Source organism: Astatotilapia calliptera, chromosome 22, assembly GCF_964374335.1.
Source record: "Astatotilapia calliptera chromosome 22, fAstCal68.1, whole genome shotgun sequence".
Classification (NCBI taxonomy): domain Eukaryota; kingdom Metazoa; phylum Chordata; class Actinopteri; order Cichliformes; family Cichlidae; genus Astatotilapia; species Astatotilapia calliptera.
In genome coordinates this window covers 28454722-28472717 of record NC_137442.1, presented here as the reverse complement: position 1 = coordinate 28472717, position 17996 = coordinate 28454722, and the positions used below count along the sequence as shown (strand labels likewise).

The 17996-nt window shown below is 40.1% G+C and overlaps 1 protein-coding gene across 3 annotated transcripts in view; it reads right to left on the bottom strand.

Annotated features, from left to right (window-relative positions):
* Positions 1-17996, bottom strand: part of col22a1 (collagen, type XXII, alpha 1) — a 67593-nt gene that overhangs the window by 46419 nt on the left and 3178 nt on the right. For 2 of the 3 annotated variants that reach the window (XM_026156131.2, XM_026156133.2), the window contains 11 exons: positions 16530-16678; positions 15870-16436; positions 11680-11760; positions 6190-6301; positions 4753-4876; positions 4269-4544; positions 4094-4174; positions 2441-2557; positions 2283-2327; positions 2111-2173; positions 985-1023 (listed from right to left, as the gene is read on the bottom strand). In XM_026156131.2, the coding sequence (XP_026011916.2) occupies positions 985-1023; positions 2111-2173; positions 2283-2327; positions 2441-2557; positions 4094-4174; positions 4269-4544; positions 4753-4876; positions 6190-6301; positions 11680-11760; positions 15870-16436; positions 16530-16620 (1596 nt within the window). In that variant the 5' untranslated portion in view covers positions 16621-16678. The remainder of the gene's footprint in view (positions 1-984; positions 1024-2110; positions 2174-2282; positions 2328-2440; positions 2558-4093; positions 4175-4268; positions 4545-4752; positions 4877-6189; positions 6302-11679; positions 11761-15869; positions 16437-16529; positions 16679-17996) is intronic. The other variant, XM_026156136.2, reaches the window with a different exon arrangement.

Sequence of the window (17996 nt, the reverse complement as noted above, 5' to 3'; positions counted from 1 at the left end):
AGGTTGCCCTTTAATTATTTCAGGCTTATATCATATTAGCACACGTCCTTTAGATCAGCAAAAGGGACTCCTGTTCTGCTGCACCCCATGGCAAAAAGACATGATCCATAAGAAGAGTGCTGCACAGGGAGCAATTAAACCAGTTTTGATTTCGCTCCCCCGCCACGTTCTCAGGGAGACTCGATGACCAGCTCAGCCACTTTGAACCGCAGCTTAAAGTCAGTTTACGTCACGTGTTTGCATCAGGTTTCGAAAAGCAGCAAATTGCAGCCTTCCCATGGAGAAAGTGAAGACAGATGCTTGCGCAGTAAGAAACAGAAAAAGCAGCAAGGCGCATTAAAGTTCGATTTAATGCGCGTTTTATCAAACCTGCAAGTTTTTCTTTTTTCAGCTATAACAAATAGAAAAGTCAAATAAATGTATCATGAAATGACTTTTGCTGTCGCTCTGACTGCACTGCCCCCCTGTAGTGCACCTGTATTATCCAGAAGAATTTACAGGTGTGTTCTCAAAACTACCAGGATAACACTTCTCGTCTTTTAGATCTCTAGGGCATTTTTAAGTGTCCCTTTCAGTGCAGTGTGAGAGGTGAATACCGAGAAGTTTGTTTCAGGGAATAAATTACATCGTGGGACTCCCGGCTGGCACTGGAAGGCAGCACAGAGGCTGTGATTTGTGCAGACTGGGTGGGCGTCTGCACTGGCTCCCTGCTACATATCCTCTGTGGTAACCTGTCCTATAATTCATACATCTGTTACTCTGACAATAAGAGATGTATGAGCAGGTTCCTAGACACTCCCAGGAAAAAACATATAGAAAAAAAGGCAAAGCCAAAAAGCGAGAAAGACTTGAATAAAAAAGATCTGAAGGAGCAGATTAGAACATTTTGTCTACATGCATATAAAATATGCACAATACACAGACAAACATGTATCTGGGTTAAGATGATGCTCATGCAGAGTTGTGAAGGACAGGTTTACTTACCTTCTCACCTCTGCCACCTTTGACAGAGTTTATACTGCCCTGCAAATAATTAACCAATAAGGATTAATTATTATCGAGGCTGAAAGAAAAGCAAGAAAGCTTGAAAGCATAGCATGTGACGTGACCAAGACTAGTTTATTTACAGTGGGGGAAATAATTATTGGATTTGTAAATTTGCTCCGATCATAGAAATGAAGGATTTTTGTGCTGAAATAAGTATTTGATCCTCTAAAGTTTGTCTGTGTGCCCATGTGGCAATCAGTTTTTTCCAATCCAACCTCTTCACCAACACAGGCAAGACCACAGAGCTGTCCGTCACGCTCTATGTAAGATCTTACCTGATGGGGTGAGGATGATCATGAGAAAGGTGGTGGATCAGCCTAAAACTACACATGAGGAGCTTGTTATTGATCAGACGGTGGCTGGGACAACAGTCACTGGTAACATTTAAATGATTCAAAAGGAGGTTCTGGAGAAAACGCTGTGGTCAGACGAAACTAAACTCAAATTCTTTGGCAACAACTCGACCCAACTGAAGGAAGAGAAATGCTGAGTATGTCAAACACTCAAGTGGCAACATAATGCTTTTGCACTGCACTGTACAGGAAGACTTGAATCTTGAATGAGAACCTCCTTCCATCAGCCAGAATACAGAAGATGGGTCATGAAAGAAGCACATTAAGGTCACGGAGTGGCTTAGACCTTCTCCGGACCTCAATTTTATAAATTTGTGGAGGGACATTTGAGTTGCAAAGTGGTATCCAAGAAACCTAAATGATTTTGAGAGTTTCTGTAAAGAGAAATGGGTTCAAATCCCTCCTGAGATGTGTGCAAACCTGGAGACCAACTACAGGAAACATCTTAATGCTTGCTTGCCAACAACACTTCTCCACCAAATACTAAATTATGTTTTGGTTAGAGATCAAATGCTTATTTTTACTCAGTGAAATCATTTTATAACATTTATGTAATGTGTTTACATAAAAATCATGACTCTTTCCTTCTTTGAAAGTGAGCAATCTTACAAATTCAGCATAGTAATCATTTCCCTCACTGTACTCCAAAAGGTTTGAAGCTATCTTAAAAGTAAAAAGATGTGACTGTGGACATTTTTAAGTTTTCATACACTTTGTCCTTTTTCTCCTTTGAGTCCAGGTGGTCCGATAGCACCCTTAGGGCCAGTGTCACCCTGAAAAAAGTAGGCAGGTTCACACAATAAAAATAAAGCCGAACAACTATAATGAAAGTGTAATCCTTTATCACAAACACTATAGAACTGAAAGGCAGTGGTAGATGACCTTTTCACCCTTAGGACCTGCAACACCGGGTGCACCCATGCGACCCTGTGAGAAATGAAAACACAGCCGTCTTTTGAAAGCCACTGAAGAAAGGATTCCCACTCATCCGTGGAAATAATAGAGAGGGATTAGGCGTGGTAAAATCAGCGGGGCTTTACCTTTTCTCCAGCAGGGCAGGAGCAGTTCACTTGAGGGCCTCGTTGTTGCTCAGCACTGGTAGGTGTTGGCGTAGGGATCTTGTAAGGGGGAGCCTCTGTCACAACCGTCTTAGGGCACTGAAATGAAGCAATTTATTTTGATAAAACTGGATCATGATGCTGTGATAGAAGAGACAGGCATCTCTGATTAAGGCTAAAACTATTCAGACCCACACTTTTAACTTTTAAAGTAGCTCCTGCTTTAGAAGAAATGATACCTATATGGTCTATACCTTTATGATGAGCTGATGATGATCAGTGCCACTCCTGGGTTTATATTAGTGCTATTTGAAGGTTTGCAGGCATCCCTGTGATCTAAAAACTGACGCTTCAGGATGCTCAACTCTGAAACATTTCATTTCAAAAGTGGCTCTGTATGATGTCATAGAGAGTCACAAGCACACACTGTTTAAATCTTGTGTTTCCGAAGGTTAACCAATGAGAAGGAAGTGGGAAAAAAAATGAATGAGAAAAAGCTTCAGACAGTGGATGAATTGAGGGGCTGCACCAGCAACCAACATAAATAAGAACTATTTTGAGCTTTTGTGATTCATGCAAAGCTAATCTAGTGGAGTCCAAGAATTAAACATTAGCATGACAATTCACTTATGTGTACTCAGCTAGATCCTATAGGCTGTTTAGTTGTGTCTTAATTACCTAGATAGCAAAATTAACTAGTTGTAAGCTGGTGAGATTTCAAATGGTAAATGGACTGATTCTTATATAGCGCTTTTCTACTCTCACGGAGTACTCAAAGCACTCTATACAACATGCCTCATTCACCCAATCACACCCATTCTCACAAGCACTTTATCTACACTTAGTGCTTTCTAACGACATTCATACTCCGATGGATGCATCGGAGAGCAAGTTAGGGTTAGTATCTTGCCCAAGGATACTTGACATGCAGACTAGAGGAGCCAGGGATTGAACCACCGACCTTCCGATCAGTAGGTGACCTGCTCTACCTCCTGAGCTACAGCCACCCATTCAAAGACAATCATTTTTTAAATCTGTGGTAGATGTGCCTGGGTCAGTTCATTAGCGTTATAGCGTATATCTGTGTTAGGCAAAGAGCCACTGTACTTCTGTTTTTATTCTGAGGATTGTGGCACTAATGTGTATTATTACAAAATCAATTTTAAGTAATGTGTCAACTCCATTAATCAGCTAATAAATACCACCGTGTGGAGGTCTGATTAGTCACATTGGCAAGTAACTGCTTGTTTCTGTTCCCATCATATTTCAAAGGAGCAAGTGGAAAATATCTGGATTTTTTTTCACTTCATCTTAAATGTGTATGAGTGTCAAACTGCTCCTCTAAAGCTGTTTGAAAAAGCTGTATTGTACAGAGTTACAAAGTAACAAAGCTACACTGATTATTCAAAGTAGCTTAGCTGTTCAAGCTACAACTGAGCTGGGGGGGCACACACTCATGCAAACTTAATTATTTGGATGTAACCTTTCCTTTAAACACAAAGCATCCCATCTTGTGGTAGATGTATATTTCTATGCAACCAGGAACCTCCACGGCTTAGCAGCAGCATCTGAAAGACGCGTTTTGCTTTCACTGCAAAGACGCAGACTCTGGGCCTGTTGGCCTGTAATACTTACAGGCCCATTAGGTAGATCACAGCAGGTTTCCAGCTCGGCATGCTTGGAATCGCAGTAAATCATCATTCTCTGGAGGTCAAACTGTATGTACACAGATTAACAACAGGTCAACTGCAGAAAAATAACCTTGACTGACATGAATCACACTGTTGCCAAAATGGAGGTAAAGACTCACATCAATTGGCACACTGTCATACAGCCTTTTCCCAATCACTGTCTTCCCCTGGATATCAATGTCCTCTCTGTCTTCTATCGGCAGCGTCTGGATGTGCTTGCAATCCAAGTACAGAGACACAGACTTGGACTCCACACTGAGGGCAATCTTGTGCCAGTTGCGGTCAAACAGGTTGTCGACTTCAGGGTTTTTGAACACAGCCCTCACAGCATCTTTTGTAAGGCCCACAGCGTTGTACTCCACTGCCTTGTTCTCACCATCCAGACGGATGGACACCTGACAGGTCAGAAGCACAGGGATGTGAACTGAAACATAAAGGAGCTTGTTTTCCATAGGGGGAAGTAATGAATGTACAAAAATAAATAAAATATTGGAATGAAAAAGAGAAGTCAGCGAGGTGAGCCCATTCGATGATGTAATTCTCCAAGTTGGGCCACATGCAGAGACAGGTACATTTGTCACTATTTACATTTGACTCACTCACCTGTGGAATTCCATATTTGTCAAAAATCTGCCAGAGGTACCAGTCTTCACGCCTCGAGGTTTTCCTGAATTTAAATGTGGTCACAAAGGCATATTCGTCTGGCAGCCCTTGACGAAACACATCTCTGTGGAATAAAAGTACATTATTATTACTGCTTTATTTTTCTCTTTTTAGTGGATGTAGTAAACCAACAGTTGCATTGGCTGTACAGCAGTTGAAATATTAATGTATAAGGTTAAACACAGTCCCAGTGTTTTACCTAGCAACCAGTGTGTTTGTAGCTACTCTTTCTGCTCTTCTTAGCAGTTTTACACTGACTTCTTATATTCAAACTGTTGCCTGTGTATTTATAGAAACAGCAAAATAAAATAAACTGTTCACATCTGAATTAATATTTATAAAGGAAGAGCTCAGAATTCTGTAAAATTGGAAAACTGGAAAAACCTTTCAAAGAATAGGATTAGCCAGGATGCTCACTGGTTAACAATTTGGGATTGACACCTTGTTAGCCAAAATCATTCTTTCACAAATCCAGCGCTTGTTCTTCTGTTTCAAAACACCACGGTGGTAAAAATGCGCACCATGACAGTTCAAAAGGAACTTCAAAAGTCAATGGGGGATGTTACTGTAGTCAAACCTATTTTTTAGGCTCTCTATGGCTACAAGTAGCAGACAGTTAGCTTAGCATAAATACTGAAAATTGACAAGGCTAGCTTAGCCACCAAGTAACAAGTAACAAAAAAAGGTTTAAACTTCACCATAAACTGTGTTTTGGTGCTTTAGTTTAGACATTTGCGCCATCAAAGCAGAATACTAGTTAAGGTGTCTTTATTTTTAGCTTTAAGAGTTAGCTAATTTTATTTTTACTGTAGCGTCCTATATAAAAAAAACAGTGCAGACAGAAAACACTTAATGAGACAAAAACATTTGACAAATGGGGAGAAGACATCCACGTTCTCCTGGTTGGCCAATTCTGAGCCTTCAAAATGACTTCCCTTTATCCCTTTATGGATCTCAGGATGTCAGGAATAAGTCTAAAAAAGACTAAATTGGTGCCTTTAGTACTTAAGTAGATGGCTAGTGGTTGTTTATCACATTTACTGACATTTCATCTGGCTGTGTTCAGATAGCGACATATCAACTCTAACTCCATAAGGTTAATATACAGAAGATGTCATTAATATAGCTACATGGTAATGATGTTTCACATGAGATTGTGTCATAATGTATTGCAAGTTGGTCTTAGTTGTGTTTGGCTTTGAATCTCCTCATTGTTGGAGTTGTTGTGCAGGAAACATTTCCTTTTCAGCCAGAACTGAGATTTAAAAGGATGAATTTTTGGAGACTTCAAAGACTTCATTTTTGCCACTTTCATGTGCATTGACAGGGCTCAAAAACAAGCTGAACTGTTTAAAGCATAATGGGCAGGTCACTTACTCTGTGTTTTGTACTATAGGCATGGTGCCAAGGCGAACATATGAACTTTGTCCATCTTCATCTCTGGCTCCCAGAATATCTCTCACGTTGAAATACTCCATCAGGTCAAATCCTGCAGCAACACAGTAAAAAAGCCTAGTTGGACTCCACACACACATAAAAAAAATCATGCCAGGCTCTCCGGTCATGAAGTTGAGTTATGGCTTTGTCAGATTTCTAGGGGGTACACTGAAGTTTAACTGGGTCAGTCCCACCACACCCTGCATCGACTGTGTTTTTGACTTTTTGATGAATTGCTGAATTAATGGACAACTGGAAAATACAGATGTTTTCTGGACCATTTAAATATTTGTTAGATTTGTTGCCAGAGTGGGGAAAAAAAGCTCGTTTCCACTGGTGGTAAGGTCCTCGTGTGAGTCTGAGAGAGCGCATCTGTGTGTACATTGTTCTGCAGCGTGTGATTTGAAGTGGTGTGACCACAGACCATAGTTAGGTGGTTTAGAGAGGACACTCCCTTGTACAACAAACAAGTAGCTGTAGCTATGGCGATGCCAGTAAGACGAGCGCTTGTGCAGCACTAATGCTGCCAGTGTGTCCAGCAGCTCTCACTGAAAGCTGGTGGTTAGCCTATGTTGTGTAGTCTGAGCTCTCCGGAAAGCAGACTGCGGCACGAGTGAGTCAACAGAATGAGAACAGCCTCAACATTTTCCTGCACAGCCCTAGTTATGCAGCAAAATCTGTGTGAGACGTCTAGTGGGAATAATAACAGCAGCGCACTAATCTTTCAAAGAGGAAACCACAGCATTAAGGTGGTAATGTGAGAGTCTGGCAGAAAAGCTCAGTGGATGTCATAGGAAATAGCTTGGAAGCAGGTGGTTAAGCGCACACTTAGCCTGCCCCTGTGTCATTAGCAACAGAGCAAAAAATAACGTTAGAATCAAAAGTCTTCATGACAGATATAACTGATCTGCCATCAGCCGCACACAACAGCTGCTTTATCTGTCAGTAATTTGCCTCACATGCACCGTTAACAATTATTTTATTCACTCAGCAGTGGGTGGAGACTTTCTCTTTGCTCAAACGCATGCACAAGGAAACATTTCTCATTGTCTTTCATTCATTTGATTATGAAACAGCTTTATTAGTTAGGTTACCTTTACTGGCCACCAGATGGTGCTGTTTCTTTGCTCACTTAAAACACAAGAGTCATCAATTTTGCCTTAGCTTTCTTGTTGTTTGTTATTGTACGATCTACTGTGCAATATAAAGCGCCTTGAGGCGACTGTTGTTGTGATTTGGCACTATATAAATAAAATTTAATTAAATTGAATTGAGCGATTCAGTCGTCAGTATATTAGCTAAATGGAAAACACAGCTTCAAACACACACACATTCTTAAGCCTGACATTTAATGTGAGTCATCTTTAATTTTCTCACCATGTTCATGCAGAAAAATCCAAAAAGGATTTGTTGCTGTGTTCTCATACCTGAGACTTTTGCCTTATTTAAACCATGGGATGGGATACTCGCAAAATCCCCCCCAGTCTCAGTTGGGTTATTTTTAAAAAGTCTTCTGAGATACGTGTGATGTAAAAGGGCTCACCTTCCTTTGCTATCTGAAAGAAAACACTTTGAGTAGTTGACAACTTAACGAGTAAAAACGTAAACCTTTGCTGTACAAGAGCGATGTTTGCTGGTTATCAGTTGCTCGAGGAAGCCACGCAGCTGTGAGTTACACTGGCCTCGATTCTCCCTGTCACTGTGCTTGCATCGTGCACACCATGCTGTTTCTGTGGCTCTTTGGGGCCAAATCTGAGCACAAAGCTGTAATTTGAACTGGCAGCAGATAGCGTATAATCAACCCAAAAAGTTATTTTGGACAGCCAAAAACGACCACTGGGGTGATCTGCGGCAAAAGCCAGATGAGTTCACTGACTGGGAAAGGCGAGCGCATACACACAGCATTCTTTTGATGGGAGCAGATGGCAACATTTGTACAGTAGATAGTGAGCGCCGAGCCACGGAGATGCTCCGCAGCCTCTTGTGTGTGCTCGGTACCCCGAGGGGGTCTGACTAGACAGCCCGTGATAAATACAAGTCTCATTCAAACCGCAGGTCTCTTGGCTGTCAAATCATAATAAGTGGCAAATAGTCTTGACATTTAGCAAAGAGAACTGCACTCCCTGTGCACCAGCACAGAGGCATTTGTTGTGTAATTATAAGAAGGACCTGCAGGAGTAGCAATGATAAACACCGTGTGTCTGTATGAAGAGAAAATCTCGGTGTGCTTACCCGCAAACTGAAAAAAAGTACTTTGCTCAAGCAAGTTTGACATTGTACATCTTAAAGTTAGCTGCATTTACAGAGCGACTGCAGCTTGGAAATCCCCAGACATCTTTATCATGTCAGAGCGTCAGACCTCAGACCGCTGTGTGATAACATTTCGCCCCAAGTGGGGCCCACAGCAGGTTTTTGCTCGTAGAAAAGACCTGATTGTGACACAACTGTCTGCGTTAGATTCAAGGTAGAGAAAATAAATCAATAAGCACCCCTGTGCTGTATCTACTGGTGCTAAAGTGAAATAAAAACTGAACATTTTCATTGAGCTGCCTTTGCTTCCAGACAACACTATGGGAACAGTTAAAGCATAGAACATGAGTAATTATGATGGAATTTAAAATTATGATAGTGTTTAGCTGTAACTAAATGTAAAGCAAATATAAATCAATGCAGTGTGGAGTGTATTCATGGCCTGTTCCACAGTATTCTATAGTCTGGGTACAAGAGAAGTATTTCCCATAGAGTTTTCCACTGGAACAAGATCTGACAAACAAATCTTTGGTCAGAGGATTTATTCCAGTACGAGTGCTTAGCGCATCTGACAAAGTGATACATCTGCTTAAGAAAGTATCAGTGGCTTTCAGTGATTTATCAAAAGTTTGTTCTAATTTCTTTTGCGGCTGAGAGAAAAAGCCAAACCACATAATTAGCACTCGCCCAGTGACGAGGATGTGATAATGTGTCCTGACAGCAGAAAGTGACGCTGTGTCTAATCATGAAAACACTCTTTCAGTCAAAAAGTCAGCGTAACTTTTTAGCAACTCTAAGAGGATGCATCAGGGATAAAGCTTTCTCAAAGGGTTCTGTACTTTAGTCCAATATATACTCTTAAAACCTGACTACAGTATGAGGGGAAATACTGTTCATTTAGCAAAACCGAAATACAATAAACAAATATGCACTGAAGTATTTAAGTTCAGTTTTACTAGCTCGTAATATTTCACAGAAGATCTCTCAAATAATTGTGAGAAATTAACCGATGATTATAAGATTATGTGGTTAAAGTACAGAGTAATCAGGCAGGAATTACATGCCACTGCCATTCGCTGGTGCATCCAGTAGTGGATAGTTAACAGCTAAACCATAGTTTTTCTCACCAGGAAATAAATGTAGTCTAAAAAGTAGACTTCACATCATAGCTCAGTGTGCAACTCCATATTGATGTTGCACTTAATCACTGAATGTGAGAGCTGTGGATGCCAGCAGACTGACAATCTATATGGATGCTACAGAAAAACAGCTCCATGTTGGGACGTCTGCAAACACTCGCCTGATGAATTTACAGGTTCAGTAACTCATTTAATTGAAATTTGAAATCAAATTGAATTTTAAAAGATTTAATATTTTGGACTTTTTCAAATTTAGGATTATCCTGTGCATGTTAATTGTAAATCACAAGTTATTAGCTAATGAGACGTTCCTCATCTCATCTGAATTTTGTTAGTTTGTTGCTTTTTTATTAAACTAAAAAATACATCTGGGAACTTTTAAAAGTCTGTTGTTGACAATTATCTACAACTTTACTACTATTTAAAGTCCTATTCATCACATTAAATCAAGGAGCACTAATGACCCTGTCTCTCAGTAATTGACTTACGCATTCCATCAGTGGTTTAAAGCTGTTTTGGAAGCAAAAGGAAATATAGATACTGCACATGACCCTCGAGCTCACAGGCCTCTTGTAGAAGACCCGAGTTTGAAGGATAAAGACGGCCCGACAGGAGCGAGAGGGGAATTTAAAAAAAGTGGGCTGTTATGTTAAATAGTAATCATTGTCATCCATCTTTGATTTGCAGATGTTGCATCAACAAACACAAGTCTTAAACTTAGCCAGTTATTTTTTGTCCAAAACAGATATATTTGGTTTTGTTTTTTTATTTCATTTCATTAATGTTGTTATATTTGAATTCATTGCCAGCTGGTGTCTTTCTGTTTCAAGTTTCCATGTTATGTCTGTGTGGTTTTCCTCCCACATGTCTAAGGACATGCAGTTTTGATAAACTGTCCTTAAGAAGTAACGTGTTTTTGGCTGTCATTCAGCAGCCTCTTCAGGGTGTACGCAGTGAGGTCCAGTAGAGTTGTGATGCTGACCAAAAGATATACAAAAAAGATGGAAGGATGTCCGGGTTTTAAGTAATTTTTTTTTTAAGAAATCAAAGTCTGTCTTTCCTGAATAAATCAACAGAGGACCCTGTGCCAGCCAAGTATGTTAAGAGGGAACATTTCTAAAAACATAGCTTTTCGGTGCTCTTACATCTCTTTTTCCTTGAACCTGGACTTAGCACGAGTCCAAACACTCATGCCTGTGCATCTGTTTTTTCTCTTACTGTGATGGATGTGGGTGGGAGACACAGACAGGAACTGAGATTTCCCAGAACACACTGTTATAACTGGTGGGTAAATGGTTTTCAAGACCTCAGAGAAGAACCTTTAACACAGCAGCGTGGAATGTGTGGAATAAAAACATCTAATGATGGAGCGCTACATGCTAGTGAAACAGCAGCTTCACTGCTAATCTTAAAAAGAGCAGCGCCTTGTCTTGACTCTTGTTTGTGACTTCCATAGCCTGGATTTCAATAGTGAAGCTGCAATAACAAACACTGAGTGTACTGAGAGGTCACGTCTTTCTACAGATAAAGTGGTGGCGCCTCAAGTGGTCATCTGAAAGGTTTGAGTTTGATGCAGATGAAATGGATAAACTCTTCAGAACTGTTATCTCCCAGAAAAGGATGGTGACCTCGCTTCAGATAAAGCTGAGGAGTCTATCCTAGATAGAAAAGTAAGTTCAAGTATCTTGGAGCAAGAGATCAACGCACCAGCAGGTCAACCATACTGGTAAAGAGAGCCGAACCATGAGGTGAAGCTCTGAATTGGCCCACTGTCAAATTTGATTTTGAAAAAGACAAGTGTTTTGTTTTCACAAGTATATTTAGAGAGCTGCCAGCAGCCTCCTGGTCATGAATTAAACCACTTCACTTTATATTCTCATGGAAAGAGAGAGAAACTGTGTGTGAGAACAAACTCTTAGCATGCAATAAATGTTTTTGGAAAATGTAGGAAATGCTTTCAGAAATAAAGACCTGACCTTGTGGTTGACACGTATTGCAAGTGCTGCATGTTGCTGTTAGGAAAGCAGCAGTTTGCACATACCTGGAACCTCTTCAAGACCATAACTGGTGCTGCCGGGCTTAAACCGATCAGGTTGAACCTTCATATTTGGACACAGCACATCTGAGGAGAAAGCAAAAATAATTCAGTTAGACACGCTCGTGCTCTTATTGGACCATGGGGAGAAAGATATGGTAACCCTGTATCTTCCTGTTCAAAATCGAATCACATGTTACTGTTTTATTAGAAGAAGCAATCAGCGGGAAACGTTCTGAGGGGTCAGACGTGAGAGATGTGAAGTGGCATATTGTTAAAGGAAGCAGTCGGATCATTGAAAGACATCTGCGATGAGGGGAGCACCAGCGCAGACAGTTCTGCCGTTTGATATCTGGGGATGGGAAGCATGTGGATGGCCGAGTGACGACTGAGATGGCTTTTATAGTAGGTGGGGTGACAGTGTTATATTTCCACACACGCGCAGCTCAGTGATGACAGCAAGAAAGGCAAACCCTTCAGGTTGGCAGGAGAGACATTTTCTGTGTCAGGATGCCAGCTTCTGTGAAGGGTGCTGTCTAGTTCCATATATGTAAACGTTTGCTTAATGTGACCGGCAGTTTCTGAGGATCTCTTCACTCCTGGTTAATCCATGGATACAGATAACCCTCATTCATATTGATTTTGCTGGTTCGTGTGAGTTTACATTTGTTTTTCATTTGTTTGTTTTTTACTAAACTGTGTCATAAAGCACATGCACTAATAATCACATGTGAGCGTGCTGACACACTAAAGAAATGTGAACACGGCAAACTTTATCCCAGCCAAATGTTAATATGTCAACAAGGCTTCACTGCCTTCCCATAAACGCTGGGTGGAGGACATAATGACACACCTCAAAATAGAACAACTCAGGTACAGAATTCAGGGCTCACTTAAGTTCATGAAGAGCTGGTGGCTATTTCTTATTGTGCTGGAATAACGTCAGTTAACTTAATGTTGATTTGTTTTATCATTTTAATTGTTGATTTTTTATTTCTCATTGTACTATAGTGTATGCAGCTGGATGTCTGGCTATTCACAGAACATACAAATACTCAAAAAACAAAAAGAATCAGTGCAAATATTCAAATACAGTCCTGTGCAAAAGTCTCACTCCACCATCATTTATTCTTTATATTTTTATTCCAAGAACTTTTAAAGCTGTCTTGAGCCATAGTTTCTGGAGGACTTTGAAAGTTTTCCATCATACATCGGTTGCTTTATTACTAATTTTCATTTTTAGTCCAGTCTTTGAGTCTTTTTTTATCGTTTTCAAAGGAGTTTGTTTGTTTGCTTTTTGTTAATTAAGCCAACTAACCCTCACCTATGAATCATTCAAACATTAAAGTAGTGCTGTGTCTAGACAAAAAAAGCCAAATGTGACACAGTTTAACAAGCATAAAATACTACTTTCACACCATTAATGTGATTCCCAAAGAGCTATTTGATGGAAATTTTAGCATTACACTGATAGTGTAATGCTAAAAGAATTTAACAATACCAGTGATGGAGGCCTCTTTATGTGGATTGTATGAGCATTTATTAACATCACTGACTAGGATCAAGGCTAAGCATGATAAGGGGGAACCATGAAACATTTTAAAAGTAGACAGAGGGTGTGTCAACAGCACCAGTGATAGTGCATATGCTTGCTAGCATGCTAGCAGTGCACTTATAATTGAAGACTAACCATATATTGCATATGTGTTGTGGTAGCTCTTAGGCTTTATGCATTAAACGATTGTTTACAGGCAAATGTTCACAAAATGCAGTTGTTAGTGTGACCATCATTGCAAAACATTGTAAACATTATATACCACACAAGTGGGTACATAGAATCTGTTAACAGAAATATCACGCTCATTTTAAACTGACATTAGCATTTGGCTCAAAATAATGCAATGCTATGCATTGTACCGCCTCAGAGCTGCTAGCATAGTTGTAAACTTAGACATGCAGACTTGCCTTTTTATGGTGGTTCTTTTGCTCTAAGTGCCATGATAAACTTTCCACTCTGTTGATTGCTGAAATTAAACCGCATTTTTATCAAGACAAATCTGTATCCTCCACTCTTTGAAACTCACCCTGATGGGCTCCCTTGTGTTAACTTTCAGTCAACAGCAGCAGATCCAAATCATGTTACCCTTTGGAATCACTATATCATGAAACCTGTTATTATGTCATTGATTTGTCTAACCCTGAATGCTATCCTGAATATATTATCTGACAAGTGAGACACTCCAAATTCCCTATTATTTGCTAAAAATCCCATTTGTTTTCCAATTCACAGCTGTAAAAATCTTCACTGCAGAAAGGCTTTTAACCTGTAGCACTGATTATCAGCGCCTGTCAGCTCTTGAATACTTTATCATGCCCCAAGTAGTAGAATTATTTCAGTTTCTTGTGCATTGTTTTTAATTTGGGCTTGACATTTTTCATTGGGAGCAAAGCTGGAGGAGACTGTTTTTTGCTTGTGTCTGCTTGTGCCTTAATTTAAAAAACAAAATTTTTAGACGTTAGATAGGACCTTTGGCTTATACTGTTCATAAAGCGAAATTCAGCCAAAAATGACCATTCTATAAAATATATATAAGCACATCACTCATTTTTTTTAAAGACAGTGATGACACTTGAGCATGCTAAATACTTGAGCTACCCTCAGATTTGTGGCCCTAAGGCTATAATTTGGCTGTGAGTTAAAGTGGAAGCAGTGTAAAACTTGCCTTTGGGAATGAATCTCTGATACAGAAGTATCATCAAAAATGTATGCATTGCATGTGGCATCTGTTTTCAGCCATAAACTGGTAAATTATTCATTTTTGCTATTAGCTGTGTTTCCTGTCACTATTATAGCTTGTGAATTTTTAAACACCATCTGGGTGCCCCTTGTCTGTTATGTGGAGAACGGGCATGTAAGGTCAAATATGCAATCTTAGGGTTTTTGTGTTCTTAGGTGAGGCCACACATGCTCTGTCGAATCAGTGTAGCACAGAATAAATAGTGTCCATTTTTAAAACTATAGATTAAAAGGTGAAAACATCTAACATGGACATTTGAGCCACTGTAGCTGACCCACTTGAAACATTCGAGCTATAATTTTCTTGGTGAAAATAACTCACATCGCTCAGGCAGCCAGTTTTGCTGACCACTGATGTACTTGGAGGCTCACCCGTGGTGATTTTAGAGATTATAGAAAGAAAACACTGAAACTTTTTTTACCTGACTGAATTTAGCCTTTGGCTTGCTGAAGTTGATAAAGTATGGTTTAAAAATACAATCTTATCGGGTGCCTTGTTCAAAACCTATGAGTCAAGAGTCAGAGGTTACTGGCTTTAAGACAAAACTACAAGCTGCCTTTAAAGCACAAGGGGTATGTAACTTTGTAACATGATACCCCCTCAAAAAAGAATGAAGGCATTTTAGTCTTACTCATCACATTCTTGACAGGAATCACTGCTTTTGCCTGACAAGTTAGCACCAGGTTAAAATAAAAGTTGAGGGTTTGTCATTGCTCATCCTTAAGCAAACCATGTAATCATGTCATTTCCATTTTAGTATTTCTTGTTCGTGGTTAAGACTCATGGCATCCCTTTCTTTCCAGTCTGGCTAATTTTAGGCAGGAATTTTAAGCGTTGGCGCGGGAAGCATCCATCATCCCCATAAAAATGCTAGCAAACGGATGGGTCCCTGCTTCGCTACAAAGCTAAAAAAGTTGTTAAGATAGAATATTATAAGTCTATTTTAACTGATTAAGTTAGCAGTGTAAACTGTTTTGTGTCCATGTTGAAACATTTTCTCAACACACCAGTGGAGAAAGCATTGAGGTTAACACTAAGACAAGCTTTTTTACTGCTAAATGCCTCTGCAGTATAGCAGCAGTCGAAAAGGCAGCTGTACCACAGATATGTCTTGGTCGGGAAACTGTCATTTATGAGCTAATTTTTGCAACAGCTTCATATTCAGTCACAAGAAGTCGGGATAGCTCAGTGTGCATGTGCATCTCTGTGTGGTCGGGGTGGGGTTTTGTGGTTAGGGTCTTTCCTCTTTTCACAGTGGTTAAAAGGTTAAAATAAGAGTCAGTTTGATGAAGTGCATATTGCAACTGAGGCAGGCTGTTCAAAGTATAACTTCAAAAAGAAGCCATGCGGCATGCAGTGTGAGTGTTTTGTTGGCAGTGGTCCCGATGGCTGACTTACTCTCACACAGCCTCCTCCTCAGCCTGTCCCTGATCTTGTCAATGGCATTGAAGTCTGTAACGTGGAAAACATGGGCATTCTTTGGCTCCGCTGCAATCTCTTCCAGCTCCTCCTTCAGAGCCTCCCCTATGCCCACAGCAAACATCCTGATGTCCGCTTTGGCAGCTTTCTTGGACGGCTCCAAAACATAATCCTGGCTTCGGCCATCTGTGAGAAGAATGGCTACCTTCTGAATGCCTCTGGCGACCGGCCTCGCTCCATTCTGCACTGTGAAGATGTTGCTGGTTGTGTAGTTGATAGCATCCCCAGTCATTGTATTTCCCCCCAGGTAGCGTATGTTGCTTGCAGCTCGCTTCACATCTTCCAGGGTCTTGTGTTGCCCTAGGTTGAACTCAGTGGTTGGTCTGTCACTGTAGCGAACCACGGCTACCCTTGTCTTGTCAGGTGCTACATCAAAAGACTCCACCAGGTTAGACACCCATTGCCTAATCTTCTCAAAGTTCTCCTTTCCAACACTGGATGAGGTATCCAGGATAAAAGCCAAGTCATAGTGGACGTTTTTACAACCTAGAGAAGGCAGATGCAGCAAGGATTTTAACACATACAGTAAATGTTCTAAGGCTGCTATTACAACAGAAATTCTAATCCTAATGGTCTTACCTGCTCTTTGTGCTTCCACCTTCTCACTGGAAAGAGTCAAGGCCAGGATGACCAAGACCAGGGTGATCCTAAATCCCAGTCTTAATTCCATCTCAGCCTTGGCTTCAGTCTGTTTTGTTTAGCTTATTATAATCATCAAGTTGTTCAGTCTGTGGAGAGATAAATAAAATCATAATTCAGTTCAATTCTATTCAATTTAATTAAAAATATTTATATATTTCTATTTATTGCATTTATATTTATATTGCATCTTGCCTATTTGAGAAGTGTTTGAATTGATCTGTGAAATGTATAGTTTCTGAAAAGTGGCCAATTGACACTAGCTGAAAAAAACAAAATCTACCCTAACTCCAGATGGGTCAGGTAGAAATCCCTCTGAACGCTAGACCTATGCAATCAAAAAATGGGATTTACCGTATTTTTCGGGCCGTAAGGCGCACCAGATTATAAAGCGCATTAAGTAAAACAAAGCAGTCAGATAAGTCAACTTGCTTCCTCCACTTCCGTACCATTGATTCATTGATGTTGAATTCTATCACAGCTGCTCTATCCCCATGTTGTTGCAGTATGTTAACAATTAACCTCATATTGTGGATGGATTATCTCAATTGTTCTCCTGACTGAATCTTGGCCATGCAATTGCATTTGTCCCTAACAATCGGGAACTCTCACGTTAACCTTTATCGAGTGGAGAAAAGTTAGCGTTCATGCTCCAGCTTCACTGTTTTTTGTTATGTTAACATAGCTGTGTCGCTAGCGATCACGTACCACATTATTATATACCAGCTAGCCTAACTTCAGTAACCCTACAGACATCACTGCTGTTTAGTTTTCTGTCTTCATTTATGTTGGAAGTGATAGCAGAGCTGTACGTTTTAATTTTTTCACAAATCTCTCAGTCAGAACATGCTATATCCTGTTTAGGTGGAAACTAGCAAGCTAACTTCCGGCTAACTTCTAACTCCGTCAGAATTTGATATATTATGTTTTAATGGATGCCTGGATGTTAAACCTTTTGTTACACCTGGTAAAGCAGCAACATTGACCATTTTATTAAAGATGATTTGACTTTGTGACTTGAAGCAGACGGAGTTTTGGAATAGTCCGCGAGGCTCCTGACTACAGTAGCCGTAATGCTGCAACAATCCATCAAGCGGTGTGGCTTTTTATCTTCGCAAAGTCATATTAAAACATTTTTTAACAGATTTTTGAGTGCCACGTACCTCATAAAATCGGTTTGAGGTCAGTAAGCACAACCAGAATTCAAGGCGCACCGGATTATAAGGCGCACTATTGATTTTTGAGAAAATTAAAGGATTTTAAGTGCGCCTTAAAGTGTGGAAAATACGGTATTTTCTTTACAAACAAGTCTTTACAATCATTTAACAAAGAAGGCAATTGTTAGCGTTCCAATAGCTACAATTTAAACTGCATTAGACACCTTATATGTGTCAAAGAAAAATAAAA